The sequence below is a fragment of the Nylanderia fulva genome, unplaced genomic scaffold (genome assembly GCF_048542155.1).
Source record: "Nylanderia fulva isolate GAGA-0341 unplaced genomic scaffold, ASM4854215v1 Scaffold166, whole genome shotgun sequence".
NCBI lineage: Eukaryota > Metazoa > Arthropoda > Insecta > Hymenoptera > Formicidae > Nylanderia > Nylanderia fulva.
In genome coordinates this window covers 80,831-98,630 of record NW_028189901.1, presented here as the reverse complement: position 1 = coordinate 98,630, position 17,800 = coordinate 80,831, and the positions used below count along the sequence as shown (strand labels likewise).

The window sequence follows — 17,800 nt, the reverse complement described above, 5'->3', positions numbered from 1 at the left end:
AAGAATTCTTTTGACGTAAACGCTGTGCCTCTATCCGAAACTATTTCTAGTGGATTTCCAAACACAGATATAATGTTGTCGATGCAATGTAGTGCTTCTTTAGTCCCTGTAGATTTTGTAGGGAATAACCATGTAAATCGCGAAAATGCATCTATCACAACTAAAATGTGTTTGAAATTATCCGCAGTTTCTTGAAGCGGACCAAAGTGGTCACCATGCAGTACATCAAGTGGCAACGTGGGTAAAGGGTACAGCTGTGTTTCCCCCTCCAAACGATTCGGAGAGCTATTCGACATAATGCAGGTGAGACAGTTATTCACGTATTCATATATTCGTTTTCTCATGGTCGGAAACCAAAAATTTTGACTAATGCTTCGGAACGTTTTCTCAGCACCGCAATGAGCCAATTCGTCGTGGTGGACTCGCAACATGTTCGTCACCATTGACTCGGGTACCACAAATTTTAATCTGTCATCTATTTTTCTGTAAACTAAGCCGTCACTTAAGGCAAATTTTTCACTATCCTCTAGCTCTAAGCTCTGACTAATTTCTAATATTCTAGGGTCTGTCAGCTGTAAAAATTCTAAGCGCCTTTCCAACGGGAGCTCGTCCACATGGGCCACGCATCTGCTGAGGGCATCAACGTGAGCCATGCGACTCCCTGGGCGGTGCATTATACTAAAGGTATAGTTTTGCAGAGCCAAAGTCCATCTGGCTATTCGAGGATTTAGATTTGCCTTATTGATAGCGTACACGATTGCATTACAGTCTGTAATGACTGCAAAATCTATCCCGTACAAATACACGTGGAATCTTTCTATTGCACGCACTATTGCTAACATTTCTAATTCATAACTATGGTAATTTTTTTCAGCCGCATTCGTGCCTGAACTAAAGTACGCTACTGGGGACCATTTCCCCTCCTGCTGCCGCTGCAACAGAATCGCCCCGTACCCTAGACTGCACGCATCTGTATGAAGCTGAGTCTCTGCGGAGGGATTATACAGACTCAACACCAGAGGTGAGGTCAGTTCATTCTTTAATAACTTAAACGCCTCTACGCACGAATTATCGAAAAGATACGGCACGTTTTTCCTCATCAAATTTTGTAATGGTCTAATTTTAATCGAATAATCCCTGATGAATTTTCTAAAATAATTTGTAAGGCCTAAAAATCTTTGTAATTGAAGTCTGTCCTTCGGAGGATTGTAATTTTTTATAGCCTCCGTGTGCCGCGGGCTAAGAGTAATTCCCGTCCCTGAAATTCTGTATCCTAGGAATTCTATCTCTGACCTTAAAAATTTACATTTTGCATAATTCAGTTGAAAATCGTAACTTTTCAGAATTAATAATACTTTCTCTAAAATTTCCAGATTTTCCTCAACAGATTCAGAAGGAATCAGAACATCATCGATGTAAACCAGGATCTTGTCTGCACGAATCAACGGGTTAAGGATCCGTATCAACCTTTTCTGGAATTCCGCGGGTGATTCCGAATAACCTAAAGGTAAACGCGTATATTCAAATTGCCCATCTGGCGTGGCGAAAGAAAAGTACTTTGTTGAATCCTTATGAACTCTAATCTGGTAAAAGCTGTCTTTAAGATCTAACAAAGTAAATACTTTTTTATTACCTAGTTTCGCGAGACAATCTTCTATTATTGGGAACGGATATTTCTGTTTTATTACGCGACTATTTAAAGGTCTCAAATCCACGCATAACCGTAATTGCCCGTTCTTTTTCCTTATAGGAACTACTCGAGCGCAGTACGGGGAAACGCTGGGCTGGATTATTCCCCGTTCCAGCAGATCGTCGGTGATCTTTCTGAGTTCCGCTCGCTCCGCGTTTGCAAAACGCCTCGGCGCAAAAGCATAAATCGACGGGTCTTTCAATTGCACTTGGACGGTGTTTTCGTCCTCGACAGGTATAATATTTTTGTCTCTTATTCGACAAACAAGTTTACTTAACCGATCTTTTGCTTCTATGTCAAAGTCTATATTATGTTGTTTAATTATGTTTTCCAGATTATTTTCGTCGCTATCAATACACAGCGGTAAATACGAAAACAGATTCGCCTTATCTCGGTCACCCTTCGCGCCTGGCTCATATACAAAAGTGAGTTTTTCTTCGATAATGAACTCGCGCCCTAATATTAGGTCTCCTTGAAACGTGTTCGAATCGAGAACATATAAATTCACTGAAATTATTTTATTCTTTAGACATTGTATTCCTATGCGACTTTTGTAAATTCCTAATATATTTAATGGCTCGTTGGTTAAGTTTCTCAGCGGACTCTTAATTTTTATTAACTTATTTCCCGGTTGTATAAATTTTTCGAAAATACTATTTTTTATAAATGACACCGGACTACCCGTATCAATTAACGCTGTCAAATTACATTCTCTGTCTTCTAGGAAGTTGATCTTAACAAACGGATCGGTGACGGACAACAAAGTACGCTCCGCCTGTACTACCGCGACGCTATTGGACGCCTGTATATCCGCTGACACGCTCGCCGCCGCTATTCCAGAGGAATTCGGTGTGCGCCCGGGAGTCTTGGACTCTTTCTTTTTCAAGATCGGGCAGTCAAATCGCCTATGCCCTTTCTCTTTACAATAAAAGCACGATACCTCATTTCTGCACTCTTTGTAAGTATGACCTTTCTTTCCGCAGTTCCGGCAGGCTCCATCCTTCGGCTTCTGCGGCTGCCCTTGGGACGACGGCTTCCTTTCCCAGTCCGAGGTGCCCTGGGTAATCGTCCGCATCCGCGCCAAGAAGCCTTCCAGAGTGTCGTCGGATACTGCCAGTGCCGTCGCTCTGAGTGATGTCGGCATTATTCCGCTCACCAGCAACTGGATCCTGTCCCGATCAGGTAGGTCGACTTGGTGCATCAGCGCCAGCTTATCGATGGCGTAATCATCGAAGGATTCCTTATTGGAAGTCCACTTCCTTGCCTTCAATTTTCTGCATTGCCCTATAAAACGGAATTTTCCTATCAAATATTTTTAGCAACTCCGACCTCAGGCCGACCCAGGATTCAACGGCCAGATCCCCCTGGACGTCAAACCATCTCCTGGCCGACTTGGTCAGCTTGCTCGATGCGGCCAGCAATGTCGCTCCGTCTGTCGCTCCGTGGACCTGAGCAACTTTGTCCACTCTCCGGACCCAGGAGTGGACGTTGTCGTCCTCCGTGCCACCGAACTCCGGGATTTGATGGGCCAACGCCTGCACCGCCGATCCTGACGACCACGACTCCGTCGAGCGCCGTCCTGCTTCCTCCGACGGGGACACCCGAGGTGAAGTATCTCGCTCAACCTCCCTCGCCGTGCCTACCTGTGTTTGCGCTGATCTCGCCTCCCTCTGGTCGGTTAGCAAATGGAGTATTTGCCCTAACGTTTCGTGTTGCAGCTGCATCGCTGCTCCCATTTGCTCGTGCTGCTTCTGCATTGCCACCAGCATCTGTTTTAAGACGTCCGCCGATTCCTGGGAGTCTCTCCGTTGCTGCGAGGCCTTCGTGATCTTCGGAACCGCACCCGACGTCGTCGGTCTCGGAGAGGCCAGCTGCATCATCTCCTCGACCGGCCCATGAGTCTCCAGATGTGTCATGATCACGTCGATGAGCGAGTTCCGATTTCCCGAGATTGGCAACCGATACTTCGCTGCCTCTAATCTCAGCTCCTCGTGAGAGAGATTTTCCAATTGTGCTCGTTCCATTTTACCGCGAGCTCGAGTTTTCACCATGCAGGTAGAACCTTTTACCGTTAAATTTTAAAAAAGCCGTTACCTGTGTTTTAACAACTTTTTTTTTTTTATTATTTTCTTTGTCCCAGATGACCTCTGCTTCTGATTCTCCTGTGAAGCCTGAGCAGTATCCCACTTCTGAAGTTGAAAGGATAATGTGAAAGATGGTCTTCTCGTTCTTCTTTTTACAATTGTCAGGTAGGATGGTATGTTTGAAATAAAGATAACTCGAACACTCGAAATTAAAGTATAAGAAAAGACTCGCAAATCAATTTATTCTCCAAGTACAGACCAAAAGACTCCCGCACGTATAATTTTCCCAACCGTATTATAGCGCTTCTCAAAAGAGAGTGACAGTTAGTCGCCGGTCTTTTTTGGAGCAGGGTCTTCGAACAGTGCCCCACTCCTGTTACGCTCCTGTGTTGCGCCTGCTCGGATGCGCACGCAATAAACAGCTGTGTAAGACGCATGGTACGCAATATGACGAGTTCCGCCGGACGCATATATTTCTTACATCATCTTACTTTTCTGCGCCGCTATATTGCTCATTGTTCGCTGCATGACGCCGCCTCTCGATCAGATAATGCTTCTTTCCGCTTATTTACTTAGATATTTTAATAAATAACTCAATAATTATTGCAAATATTGCAAAATGATACAGGACGTTTCTATTCAGTTTAACATGCTTTATCTGCCCATGAAAGGTGGGTCGCGAATTATTGAACACTATGTATAACATTTTTCATTAATATAATGCAAATTAACTAATAAAATTTTTGAAATAGTGTATGTTTAAGGTATAAATACTAATGAATGTGTATGTGTAAAGTGTAAATGCTAATAAACTATAAATATTAATAAGCTTAAAAATCTTGACTTTTGTATTTATCAAAATAGAATATGCAAAATAAAATAGATTATTCATTCAATTTAAATTAACATATTGCATGCGGTATCGAAGTTTAACGGATATTATGAGAATTTTGAATTTAAATAGGTCAAAATAGATATAATGCGACACAAATATTTTAATGCTGCAAAGCAACTTCTATTGCATTGCAAGAAAATGTACTTAAATAAATGTAGAATTTACATAAATCAAAGTTTAACGGATATTATGAAAATTTTGAATTTAAATAGGTCAAAATAGATATAATGCGACACAAATATTTTTATGCTGCAAAGCAGCTTCTATTGTATTGCAAGAAAATGTATTTAAATAAATGTAAGACTACTTCTATAAAAAAACTTACTTTTTTTAAAAAAGGTAAAAAAGAGCCAAGTAAAAATATTATATAAAAAAAAACAATGTTATTTTTTAATTACTAAAAAATTGTCCCACAAAAAATTGTTCTACAAAATTTAGTTATATAAATTCTACAAATTATATATATTCTACAAATTATATATATTCTACAAAAGAATTATGACATCAAAAAACTGCGCCAAATAAATAAAAATTAAAGTATATAAACAAAGTTTTATTATTTTAAATATTTAGAAAAGCTACTCAGCCATATATTTTGTATTACTTTTGCAAATTCTAATTTTGCAGATCTGATCTGAAAAATTTATCACAAAGTCACCTATGTATTTTTATGTATGATGTTATCATCTATATAGTCAAAACGATTTATCACAAAGTCACCTATGTATTTTTATGTATGATGTTATCATCTATATAGTCAAAACGATTTAGATCTTGTATTAAAAATTGATGTCATTTTAATGTCTCGACCCGGGCTAAATTTTTCGTCCTTTTAATCCTTTCAATGTCAGGTCGTTTTGACTATGCATCCTTCAAAATACAAAAGTGATTCTATATATCAAATCAAATAATAATTTGCAAAATTGATACAAGTTTATATTTGGCTGACAAGGAACGTTCGGTAAGTTGAAAATTTTAAAAATCTGAAACTCAGCACAATTTTAGAGGGTAATAAGTCTAATAACGAAATCATTTTTGTTATAGTGCTAAAAATGGGTTTAGGGGTGCAACCAATCGTCAGAAAATCTGTTTTTACATTCCGAAGCGAATATTGTCGAGACGAATAGAAATATAAAAGATTTTAATGTTACACTAAAGTTTGGATTCAAATGTACTTTACAATGGCGTATTTGGATTTTTTTTAAATAATACAATTTTTCAAACTACCCTTTTCCCACTCAATATTTTTTTATATTTTGAGAAAATTTTTAAATTATATATATTTTAAAGCTTATGTATTACGCCAAATTTAACTATATATGTATAAATATAATAAAGTTATGTTGCGGAAATTAGTTCTTGAGAAATAAAATCAAGACGAAATACCAAAGAAAAAAAAGTCTAAATAATAATCCTTAAGGTTGCCAGTAATAATTAATAAAAAACCACTCCTCAATGTTTAAAGTCGACCAGACTGGCAATAATTTATTATAAATAATTATTTGAAATACAACAACAACGTTTCGGCTGTCATTGCAGCCCTTTTCAAGTACATCTATAAAAAGTTCCATCAAAATAATTATAATTTAATACACTTATTCGCAACAATTAATTATACATTTAAAAACAAAAATGTGTTACATACCAAATTTAAAACAGTAAATCAACTTCTATGCAAACTACCGACAATGTTGAAAAAAAAGTCTGTTACTGCTTGATTCATGGACATTATTTGGAACAATTAAAAGAATTTATTCCGGCAAACAAAGAAGTAAATATATATAATGCAAAATAAAATTTGGCTTGTGTAAAATTAAAATAAGTTATAAATTAAAAGGCCAACTTAATGAGCTAATTAATTAGGTGTTAACAATTTATTCTACGTCATAAAAATAATACAAATGATAATTAGTAAACGTTTCAACTGTACGACAGTCTTTATCAATACAAATATCGCTTTGCTAACATATCCATAAATTAAATAATTTGGAAAGACAGAACTTATCATACATGTAAAATATATAGACTTATAATATGAAAAAACGCAGTAGAACACATTATGTTTGCGCGTACGTGTGAAGGAGAGCGCGTATTTGAAGGCCGAAAAGAATTGATCACCCTTTAAAAAATAACACAGAGTTTACTTTAACACAGTTTAGCCGATACAGTAATTTTACAAAAGTTCCAGTAGATAAGCCGAGATCGATTTCAAAGTGTGTGTGCGGTTAATAATTGCGGTAATTTCTAAGCGGTTTGACAGCGGTTTGTACGTACTAAGATTCGAGAGACTAGCCCCGCAATTTTGGTGGGCGCTTCTTTTATCGGTGCGGTACTGAAGCCCCACTAATTTTTGCTTCACCAATTAATTTCGTTTGTTTAAAAATGTTCGAAGGTGACGCGAGGGCGCCTGTCTTTATTGGCCGCCCCGTAATTTGCGCGAAACAAGCACGCACCTGACATGCGCGAAACGCTCGATAGCGGGATCGATTGGCTTTCGGAAGCCACGTGATCGAACGGCGCATGTCTATTACATCGATAATCAATGCGGAAATCGTTGCTTTCGGTTGAGCAATGTTGTTATTATTGACAGCTTGTTAGGATAATCCTGATTTATCGCCTACTTGTTTATATCGAACGAGCCCTTTTTTCCGCGGTTTTTTTTTTCATATTCGTGTAAGAAAATATCGATTTTTAGACTGAAATTATAGACTTAAACAATTATTAATTTTCTTCTCAATTTTGAACACATTATAATTGTTGGCTTCAATTACGGCTGATCATTCGAATTAGTCGTTAAAGAGCCTAATCCCGAACATCAAATTTCTGTAGTTCTTTTTAAATAAACGTCTAATTTTGTAATCCATGATGTAATAATGATATGTAATAAGCTGTAAAATAATTAATGTGTTAGCCTGAATATTGAATATTTGATTTTTAAATAAGTAGTGATCACTTAATCTATGTCGAGACGATAAAAATTCTTTAAAATATTTCTTGTTGAAAAACATTATAAACAATGTATACTTTATAAGAAGCAAACTCAATATCTGTAAATTACAATGTCAGAACGCTGTATATATAGTACCGCCATGCTAAGATGACATTTTTTTTAAAACATCAAAATAAGAACCGTCAAGTCGCTCGGTGTCCTTTTTTAAGTTGATACTGTTTTTTTTCTTCTTTAATGTATATATCATTTCCGATATCAACCTTTTATAATAATTCCTTTCGTGATCCAAGATTTTTGTGTTGTTCTAATTAAAAGTATGTGTAAACTTTACAATATGATCAGAAATCACCGAGTGTCTTGCAGAATCCAATCTGATATTATTTTTATGTTCATTTACTCTTGTGCCTAATTGTCTTTTAGTTTGCCCTACATATGTAGCATCACAATTATTGCATTTTTATATATGACACCCGAATTATGCTGACAATTATCTCTGTCTTTTTGTGTTTTTATGACTCTATTTAATTTTTTCAAACTTCTGTATTTTACTGTTATATTAGATTTCTTTAACTCTGATGCTACTAATTCCGAGATTCTTTCAATGTATGGTATCGCTATAAATTTTTTATTGTTGTCATTATTTATGTCATTGTTATTCGTATTATGAGTCATTTCGGTGTTTAATCTATTAACTATGAGAAACTTCAGTCTTCTATTAATTTCTAAGAAAATGAGATCGAGAGGATAACTATTACTTAATAAAATCTCTATAATTAATGTTAAATTTTTACTGTGAAAAATAGAAATGTGATAATAGGTATTGATCGGTCTGACTAGATTATATATGACACTTTTTTATGATACATAGGATGATTTGAATAATATAAAGTGTTCTACCCGAAAATGTTTTTTTCTGAAATCAATCAATGTGAATTATGTTATTTATAATTTTGAGTGAAATGTTCCAAAAAACTTATGCAACGGTTGTCCTCTCGTTCTATTGTAAATTTTAGTCTATTGTGATAATCATTAAATTTTTCAACTAAATATGAGACCTGATCCTCCGGCATGCAAACTAAAATGTCATCCACACAGCGATAGTAAAATCTTGCATTAATTGTATCAAGTATCGTAGTTTCTAAATCTTGCATGACAATATCTGCTATGATTGGAGATAGAGGCGATCCCATAAAGGTTCCATAAATTTGTTTATAAATAGTATTATTAAGAGGATGCCGGATGATGTTTTTACCGACCGAATGCGAGAATATTTAGTTTTTTTTATATAACTTTTTATTGACTATACTAATTAATAAATCCTTTTCCACGATTAAAGTACTTATAAAAACGGACCGCGCTAGCTATGTTTGCATATATAAATCATATAAAAATAAAAAATTACAGTTTTGTTATCGGCTGCTTTGTGTCAGTTCGTAATAATACTTATTTAATAAAAAAAGTTCTGCAGTTTGTCTGTGCATGAAATATAGTATGCGCGGTAAGGATTATATGAAGAAATATTAGTAAGCAATTAAAAGTGAGATTGCAAGTCTAATAAAAAAGTTATATATTAAAAACATTTTTATGCGTATGTGTTGTATACGTGTGGTACTAACCTATCATGTGTATATGTGTATACGTGCATATGTTTAGATATGTGTGATGCTAACCTATCGGAGTTCGGCCGTCGCTCCGGCATCCCCTTAAATATAAAGAAAGTTGAAGTTAAAATGAACTTAATAGCATTAACAAATTCATTTTTGCCAATTAATGTGTGGTTTTCAATATAATGCCACCTGTTATTTATACTGTCTATTGCAAGGTCCAGAGGTACATTCGTGAACAACGATATTACATCCAATGATACAATTATTTTATTGTTGTTGAATTTAAGATCAGATAATCTGTTACATAATTCAAAACTATTATTTACATGACTATTCGCTTTAGGTAAATTTGTCACTAAAATGTTGTGTAAATGTGTAGCTAAATGGTGTAATGCTGTGTTAACTGATGAAACTATTAATCTGAATGGAACATTTTTTTTATGAATTTTAGGCAAGCCATATGCTTTGAGAAGCAGTGAATCACTAGAACTTATAAAATAATATTCTTTTTTAGTGATCCAATCATTTTTCAACCATTGTTTTAAGTTCTTATTTAGATCTTTTTCTATTTTTACTATTAGATTGTTTTTAACTATTGTGTAATTACATTTGTCCTTTAATAATTCCTCAACTTTACATACATAAAATTCTTTGGTCATCGCTACGGTCGTGTTTCCCTTGTCTGCTTTTGTGAAAATAATATTCGGATTTTGTTGACAGAATTTTATAGTTTTTTTATACATAAAAGTAAGTTTGTCATGTATCTTGTTTGTCTTGTGTAACGTCCAGACAAATTTTAAAATTTCAATCTTTTTCAAAAATTTATCCTTTAACATATTAGTCATGACAATCTCTAACCTACATGAAAGACCGGTATTAACAAATATTTAATCACACACATAATTACTCATAAGTTAAAACTTGTTTTCTCACAAATGACAATGGGAATAGCAACCCACTTTTAAATAATATCTCCATCATAAAAAGCATAATTAACAAGGATGCTCCGTTCCGGATCATTCGTTAGGAAACATACAGGTTAGAGAATAAACACACCTATAGCAAATATATTATTAACCTTAAAACTCCCATTCATTAGGAGACTAAAAATTCATGTGCAATATAACATTATATCCGTCGTACGCTCAAAAGTACTACTAAATAAGGATATCGTAGTTCAACCATGAATATATAGGTATTTTATTTTGATTACGATTTTTTCTATAATAAGCACCAATTTACATCTAGCTACAAAAGATATATGTAAATTGAGTGTTAAACTTAGTCAGGGACAGTTGGCGAATAACCTATAAATCACATGTAGCCGCAGGCACGGTATAATAGCACAAAATTAATACGTTATTCTCCATATGAGTTTTCCATCAATTTACACGTAACTATGGAATAAAAATGTAAATTGATAAGTTTTAACTTTCCATCGCGATTTCCAAATGATAGATATAAATATTAGAAAAAATTAGAAATCCATAGAAATTCATTCCTGACGCGAATTACCCATCAATTTACATATAACTATGGAATGTAAATGTAAATTGATAAGTTTTAGCCGTCCATCGTGATTTTCAAATCATAAGTATAAAATATTAGAAAAAATTAGAAATCCATTCCTGACGCGAATTACCCATCAATTTACATATAACTATGGACTGTAAATGTAAATTGATAAGTTTTAGCCGTCCATCGTGATTTTCAAATCATAAGTATAAAATATTAGAAAAAATTAGAAATCCATTCCTGACGCGAATTACCCATCAATTTACATATAACTATGGAATGTAAACGTAAATTGATAAGTTTTAGCCGTCCATCGTGATTTTCAAATCATAAGTTTAAAATATTAGAAAAATTAGAAATTCGTTCCTGACGCGAATTACCCATCAATTTACGTATAACTATGGAATATAAATGTAAATTGATAAGTTTTAACCCTCTATCATGATTATTAAAATCTAACTATAAAATAATAGTAAAAGTTACAATTAAACTTTTCTACAATTTACATTCAAATATGAATATAAATTAAGGCAAATAAGATTATTTTAATCTATATTTACGAAGTAATACATTTTATTTCAAATCACAAAAAGAATCGACATATTCTAAAGAATAATACCTAAAATATATATATATATACCGGTTATAGAATAGCGTACTATAATGATTGGACAATTATATGTGAAACCCGCTTTATTATGTGAACTCGGCTTTACTCTCAAGGAAACATCTAGAAGGTTCTAGAAGGTTCTAAAACGACGCATGATGCAACGCTGAAACCCGTTGCTAATATCACTACCAAGAATAAGATAAGGAAGGCCCGTTGCAAGCCGCATAGCGATGAGTCACCAAAGAAGCACCGCTATCGCTACTAAGAATACGATAAGATAAGTCGGAGCGCATAGCCAACAAAGGCATACCGCTATCGCTACCGAGAATAGGATAAGAAAAGTCGGAGCGCCCGGCGATGAATCATCAAAGGAACGCCGCTATCGCTACTAAGAAGCTATCTCTCCGGGACTTAACCGTCGCAATCTCTACCAGGAACAGATTGTCTCCGGTACTTCCCCGGCATATCTCTTTTGCTATTGGCTAAGCCGCATCGCCCGATGGGAGGAGCGAGCCACATTTTACGGTATATAAACCCTGCACCCAGCACGGAACGGCAGTGATCCGCCGAAAGTTGTTCCGCCAGCACAGTCAAGTTCAGTACTTCTAACAGCAGTCAGCTAACCAGCTATTACTACGGGGTCCTGAAGACAACGAGACATAGTCGCCATTTTGGTGAGGCATAGCCGCCATTTCGGACCGAGGTACCGAGGCTCCTCAGATCTTCAGACTCATAGGGAAGAACACAGTAGCGAAGTGTACCATAGCAAGGCACATTAGACATAGTCTAACCTTGTGAGTATTTAAGCCAGTTCACATATCCCTAAATAGTAAAGCGCGACGGACACTCATTATACTTAATCATTTTATTTAATCAATTAATTTTAACTCAATTCCACGTTACATTCCAAACTCTGAATTTTGAATATAGATATAAGCCATATATTACCCTGCATTCTCGATATTATTTCGATCCACGAATTGCATCTGCACACGTCTGCGTTACAATCGTCGATTTATTCAATATTTTACCCAATACTATTTGATACTATTTAACCAATATCGCATATTTACCTAATCTATTATAATAAATATACTTATGTATTTTATTGTATTACTGCTTACTTATACATGTATGTAACCTTGTATCCTACCACATATTAGCGAATTGAATGCCGCTAATTCCTCTGTACACATTAGAAACTATATCCTGTCAGAAGGTACATTCGCAAGTCATCTCTGAGGTGCACGTTTAGTAAAGTGAACGTCGCATTAGCCTATTAAGACAAGGACCAGAGAACCCGGCCTAGCCGGATGAACACCTATCTCTCTATTCTTTTACGCTTTTATTACCTTGCCTTTTCCAATAGTTGCGAATACTTTACCACACCAACTGACAGTGATCTTGCATATTGATATTCGATTCATTTGACAAGTGTACACCACCTAACCCCATTTACAACTAATAGAAATATACCCTGTCATAAGGTAAATTTGTTGCTACGATTCTGAGATGCACGTTTAGTAAAGTGAACGTATGCATTAGCCTTTAAGGACCAGAATTCACACGGGATAACCGTGTACTTTTTTAACCTTCCCTGCTTACTCTCTCTCTGCTCTACAAACCAAACGAATCACTTTACCAAACCAAATGACAGAGGTCTTGATAATTATTAAGAACTATTATTTCAATATTTAAGATTTTAATTATTGATGTTTGAAATTACACGTATTAATATTCTTGATATAGATATTAATGCATATTCAGAATCCTCTTCTTTTTCCACATTATTATCAATCCTAGCTCTATACCATTTAATTACAAGATCGATATCGTTTAATTATAATAATTATTGACACAAAACGTAATTAATTAACAGGTAAAGGGCATTTTAGCATAGACTAACCTTTCATCTTATTTCGATTTCATTAACGAGTAGATCACGATATAAACGTGATTCTTATTCAATTATTCTAAATTATAAATATTCCCCCTTCTATAAAACTTACTCATATAAATTATCCATCCGTTAGATGGTCTCTCCCTTCCGAACGAGGAATCAAATTGATCGTAACGAGCAACATCTCCATAGGCTACGTGAACGTAGAACGAGAAGGCCCCTCAATTTACATGTCCAAATCTTTCCCACGCGAATAATTATTCGATCCCCTTCTCCAGACGTATACTCACCTATAAATAATCTTCCCCCTTATATCGATTATTCTCACTCACAATTTCCGGATCCGTCATACTCTGAATCAAATACGAATCATAATTTCTTACCCGATCCCGAATATCATATTCCGGATCCAAGCCGACATATCGCATCATCATACAACCCCTCTTTACAACCTCATAACGAACAAGACCTCAACATTTTCGACGAGGACACCGCTAACCTCACAATCAACGATACTCGCGATTTCATCCCCGAAGGAGCTCAGGACAACTTCGCTTCTTTCCTTACTTACCTTAATCAGCCTGACAACCCGGAAGAGGAACTTAGTAATATTATAACTCGATTTCAAATTCCCCACGAACCACGTCAGGACCAATAAACTTTATATCGACGTAAAGGTTTTATGAATAAATAAATGACATTATACTTGTAAAATATCTTTATTTATCGACCCGACCCGTCAGTTTCCTTCTCTGTCCGATACTCTCAACTGAATTTCAAGCTCTCGGCTTCCCTGGGTATAGCCGGCCTAGCAGGTTGTTTATAAAACAAATAGAGAGCAGCTTCTTAAACGTCCACCGAGGTAGACGCGAGAGAAGACCGTATTGTGCAAAAGGTAATTTATCGCCAGATGAATTATTGGACGTAACACTTGGTATTATTATTTAAAAAACAAAGAACTGTGGAATGGTAACATTCCTTATTTTCGTGAGATTAATTATGTTATTAGAATTACTTTCTATGTCCTTAATAAATTCATGGACAGCTATTTTTTTATCCGTGTTAATTGGAAGACTAAAATCACTGCCTAATTGTAATAAATTTGTGACGTCAGTTGGAATGTCTAAGTCTATCAAGTTAATGAACCATTTATTATTAGTTTGTTCTAGTGGATTGATAGTTTTATTGGTAAATTTCGTTGCGCTAATGTGGTTATTAATATATTTATTGCTTTGTGTGTGCGGGTTTACTATTTATATTATTCAGAGAACAAGAGAAATCAATGGGTTTGATATTTTTATAATATTCGGATTCTTTTAAATGTAATAACCAGCAGAATTTTTTCTTGTGTGTGTAATGTAAGCTGTAAATTTGTTTTTTAAACAATCTGCTGTGATAGTTATAAATTTCTTGCCATACATAGGGTAAGATATTATTATTTAGTCTTTGTGAATATTTCATTATGTTTTTGTTAAAATACTCTATTTGTCTGTACAAGTCAAATATCTCTATGTTTAATATTTCAAATCTAAATTTATGTAACACACTGTCAAACCTTTTTTTTTTATTTATAATGATATACATTAATATTGTTTTTGTCCGATAGATGTTTAGGTAAAATTCTGAATATCTTACATTGTTTTAAAAATATTAATTTTGAAACAGTTCTTATCTTTCCATAATTAGCATCTAGCCAAGATTTTGAACCTTTGAAACTTTGTTGTCCATAATTATGTTGTACGAAATTAAAATTAAATTGGTGGAACTTAAATTGTGTATAATTATTACGCATTGTAAGGCCAGCGTGAATTAAATATATATAATAAAAAATAAAATTCGACTTGTGTAAAATTAAAATAAGTTATAAATTAAAAGACCAACTTAACGAGCTAATTAATTAGGTGTTAACAATTTATTCTACGCCATGAAAATAATACAAATAATAATTAGTAAACGTTTCGACTGTACAACAGTCTTTGTTGATACAAATATCACTTTACTAACGTATTCATAAATTAAATAATTTGGAAAGACAGAACTTATCATACATGTAAAATATATAGACTTATAATATGAAAAAAACGCAGTATAACACATTATAATTGTTGGCTTGAATTACGGCTGATCGTTCTAATTAGTCGTTAAAGAGCTTAATCCATCAACTTTCTGTAGTTCTTTTTAAATAAACGTCTAATTTTGTCATCCATGTAATAATGATATGTAATAAGCTATGAAATAATTAATGTGTTAGCCTGAATATTGAAAAAAATTTAAAGAAGTAAATATTTTAACAATACCAAAAAAATAGTTTTGTACAACTTTTAAATGTTTTCGGTTTTAGACTTTGGAAAAATTTTGTTTGATGTTTTTCTGAAAAAAGGTAAAAAAAGCGCACAGTTAACGGCATGCTAGTAACAAAAAATTACCTATGCAAAACTCATGTAGAATTCTATGAAAAATTAATCATTGCAAATCTAAAATCGCAAGAAAAGCGTAAAGAGCCATACGCGGATGTTGCTGCGTACATTTTCAACGAAACTAAGTTTTCGTTGGAAATAAACCGTGCACAAGGCACGTATTATTCTGGGTGTACTACCAAGACTTAAAATTTTCGAAATAATCTCATACTTGAGATTTAATTTCAAATACCCCCTAACCCCCCTACGGAAATAAATAAATAATTGCGAGAGAAAAATATAGATCCGTAGAAAATCGCTGAATCGGGAATCGAACCCGAGACTTTTCGCTTGCCGGGCGACTGTTCTTTTAACTGAGCTATTCAGACTCTTCGATTTTATACCTTTCTCTGCTTATACTCTAAATGATGCCTATTCGCCGGCGTGTATACTACCAAGACTTAAAAATTTTAATAAAATTTTAAGTCTTGGTAGTATACACGCCGGCGAATAGGCATCATTTAGAGTATAAGCAGAGAAAGGTATAAAGTCGAAGGGTTACCAAGACTTAACAATTTTAAGTCTTGGTAATACACCGAGAATAATACGTGCCTTGTGCACGATTTATTTCCAACGAAAACTTAGTTTCGTTGGAAATGTACGCAGCAACATTCGCGTATGGCTCTTTACGCCTTTCTTGCGATTTTAGATTTATATTTAATATATTACAGAGCCGTAATTTAATCTTAGTTGTTAATCATTGCAAACCTATGTAGAATTCTATGAAAAATTAATCATTGCAAACCCATGTAGAATTCTATGCAAAATAAATTATTGTAAACCTATGTAGAGAATTATATGAAAAATTATCCATTGTAAAGCCATATAGAATCTTACTACAAAAGTAATGACATAAAAAAATTGCACCAAGTGAAAGTAGAAACTTGTACCAGTGGAAAATTAAAATTGCAAACATATATAGAGTCGTACAATAAACTAGTAAAAATTAAAAATTGCGTAAATAAATAAAAATTTTTACAAAAAATTAAAATTTAAAAACTTATGCAAATTTATAATTAATATAAAATAAAAAAAAATAAAATTTTAGTTAAAAAACTTGGCGCACTACTAAATAATATTCTAATGATATTAAAATTTAATTATTTGTTACTTTAAAACTTATTGCAATTAAAATATATTTTAATATATAACGATAAAATTAATGAGGTCGCCAGTGATGAGTAAAACCATACAAATTTATTGAAATTTCGACCTAACTGGCCAGTACAATTTAATTACAGAGAACCCACTTTTTCTGGCAGATATCTAAATTTCCTTTTTAACCATCCCCTTCAATACAAAATCAACACGATTAGAAGTTTAGTCGACAGAGCTTTATTACTCTTAAATGAATGCTTTCACACTGATAACATCAGAATTATTACGGATATTTTGGTCAACAATTGCTTCCTGAAACCTTTTATTGAACTACATATTGAGAAGAGAATGAAAACTCTAAAACACCGTAGAGAATAGTTGATGGTTAATGACAATGGATGTAAAAAGTTTAATACAATATTATTGTTACCTATATAAAATACCTTATATAAAAAACTTGAGCGAAAATCTGAGTATTGCGTTAAAAAAATGTGGCTCCGACATTGTTTATACTATCCCGAAAAAATTAAATAGATTAATCAAGAGAGGTAAAGATAAGATCAACCATATGAAAAGAACTGACGTTGTGTATCTGATAGAATGTAACGATTGCAATGCAACATATACAGGGTAAACAAAAAGACAATTAGCTACACGCGTAAACGAACATTGTAGAAATATTAAACAACATCATAGCAGTTTTAACGTAATTAGCAAATGTTGTGTATGTGAGGATCACCAAATAACAATATTCAGTATATTGAAAATAGATTTACTTTAAACAGAAAGTCCGTTAAACGGGTACAGTATTTTTCGCGTGTGTGTCGCTCGACTGCTCCGATATATCTCCTCCCTTCGAGCTCCCTCCTGAGGGCTCTTCCTTGTCTTCTCGGCATCGCTATCGTCACGCACGTGTCGTGAACTTATTCGCTGAGCCTACACGCGTGCGCGTATTACTTTAAGCGCGCAAATATAATAATCTCACGCATATCTAA

At 34.2% G+C, this 17,800-nt stretch overlaps 1 protein-coding gene and 1 long non-coding RNA gene across 2 annotated transcripts in view; one reads left to right on the top strand and one right to left on the bottom strand.

Annotated features, from left to right (window-relative positions):
• LOC146723817 (uncharacterized) overlaps positions 1 to 17,800 on the bottom strand; it is a 135,485-nt gene that overhangs the window by 85,733 nt on the left and 31,952 nt on the right. The window lies entirely within an intron of this gene.
• On the top strand, positions 975 to 3,999 carry LOC146723823 (uncharacterized). Its single transcript, XM_085481015.1, has 7 exons — positions 975 to 1,021; positions 1,388 to 1,486; positions 1,751 to 1,924; positions 2,415 to 2,541; positions 2,674 to 2,872; positions 3,010 to 3,741; positions 3,831 to 3,999. Exons 1-6 carry the CDS (start codon positions 975 to 977, stop codon positions 3,516 to 3,518), a joined length of 1,155 nt encoding a protein of 384 aa, XP_085337141.1. The 3' UTR covers positions 3,519 to 3,741; positions 3,831 to 3,999.

What these genes read in the sequence shown, in the direction of transcription:
- LOC146723823 (XM_085481015.1), top strand. Translation starts at nt 975, where the DNA reads ATGAAGCTGAGTCTCTGCGGAGGGATTATACAGACTCAACACCAGAG. An exon ending in GGTGTTTTCGTCCTCGACAG is followed by an intron (nt 1,925 to 2,414) that starts GTATAATATTTT and finishes TCTGTCTTCTAG; the next exon opens with GAAGTTGATCTTAACAAACG. An exon ending in CTGGATCCTGTCCCGATCAG is followed by an intron (nt 2,873 to 3,009) that starts GTAGGTCGACTT and finishes AAATATTTTTAG; the next exon opens with CAACTCCGACCTCAGGCCGA.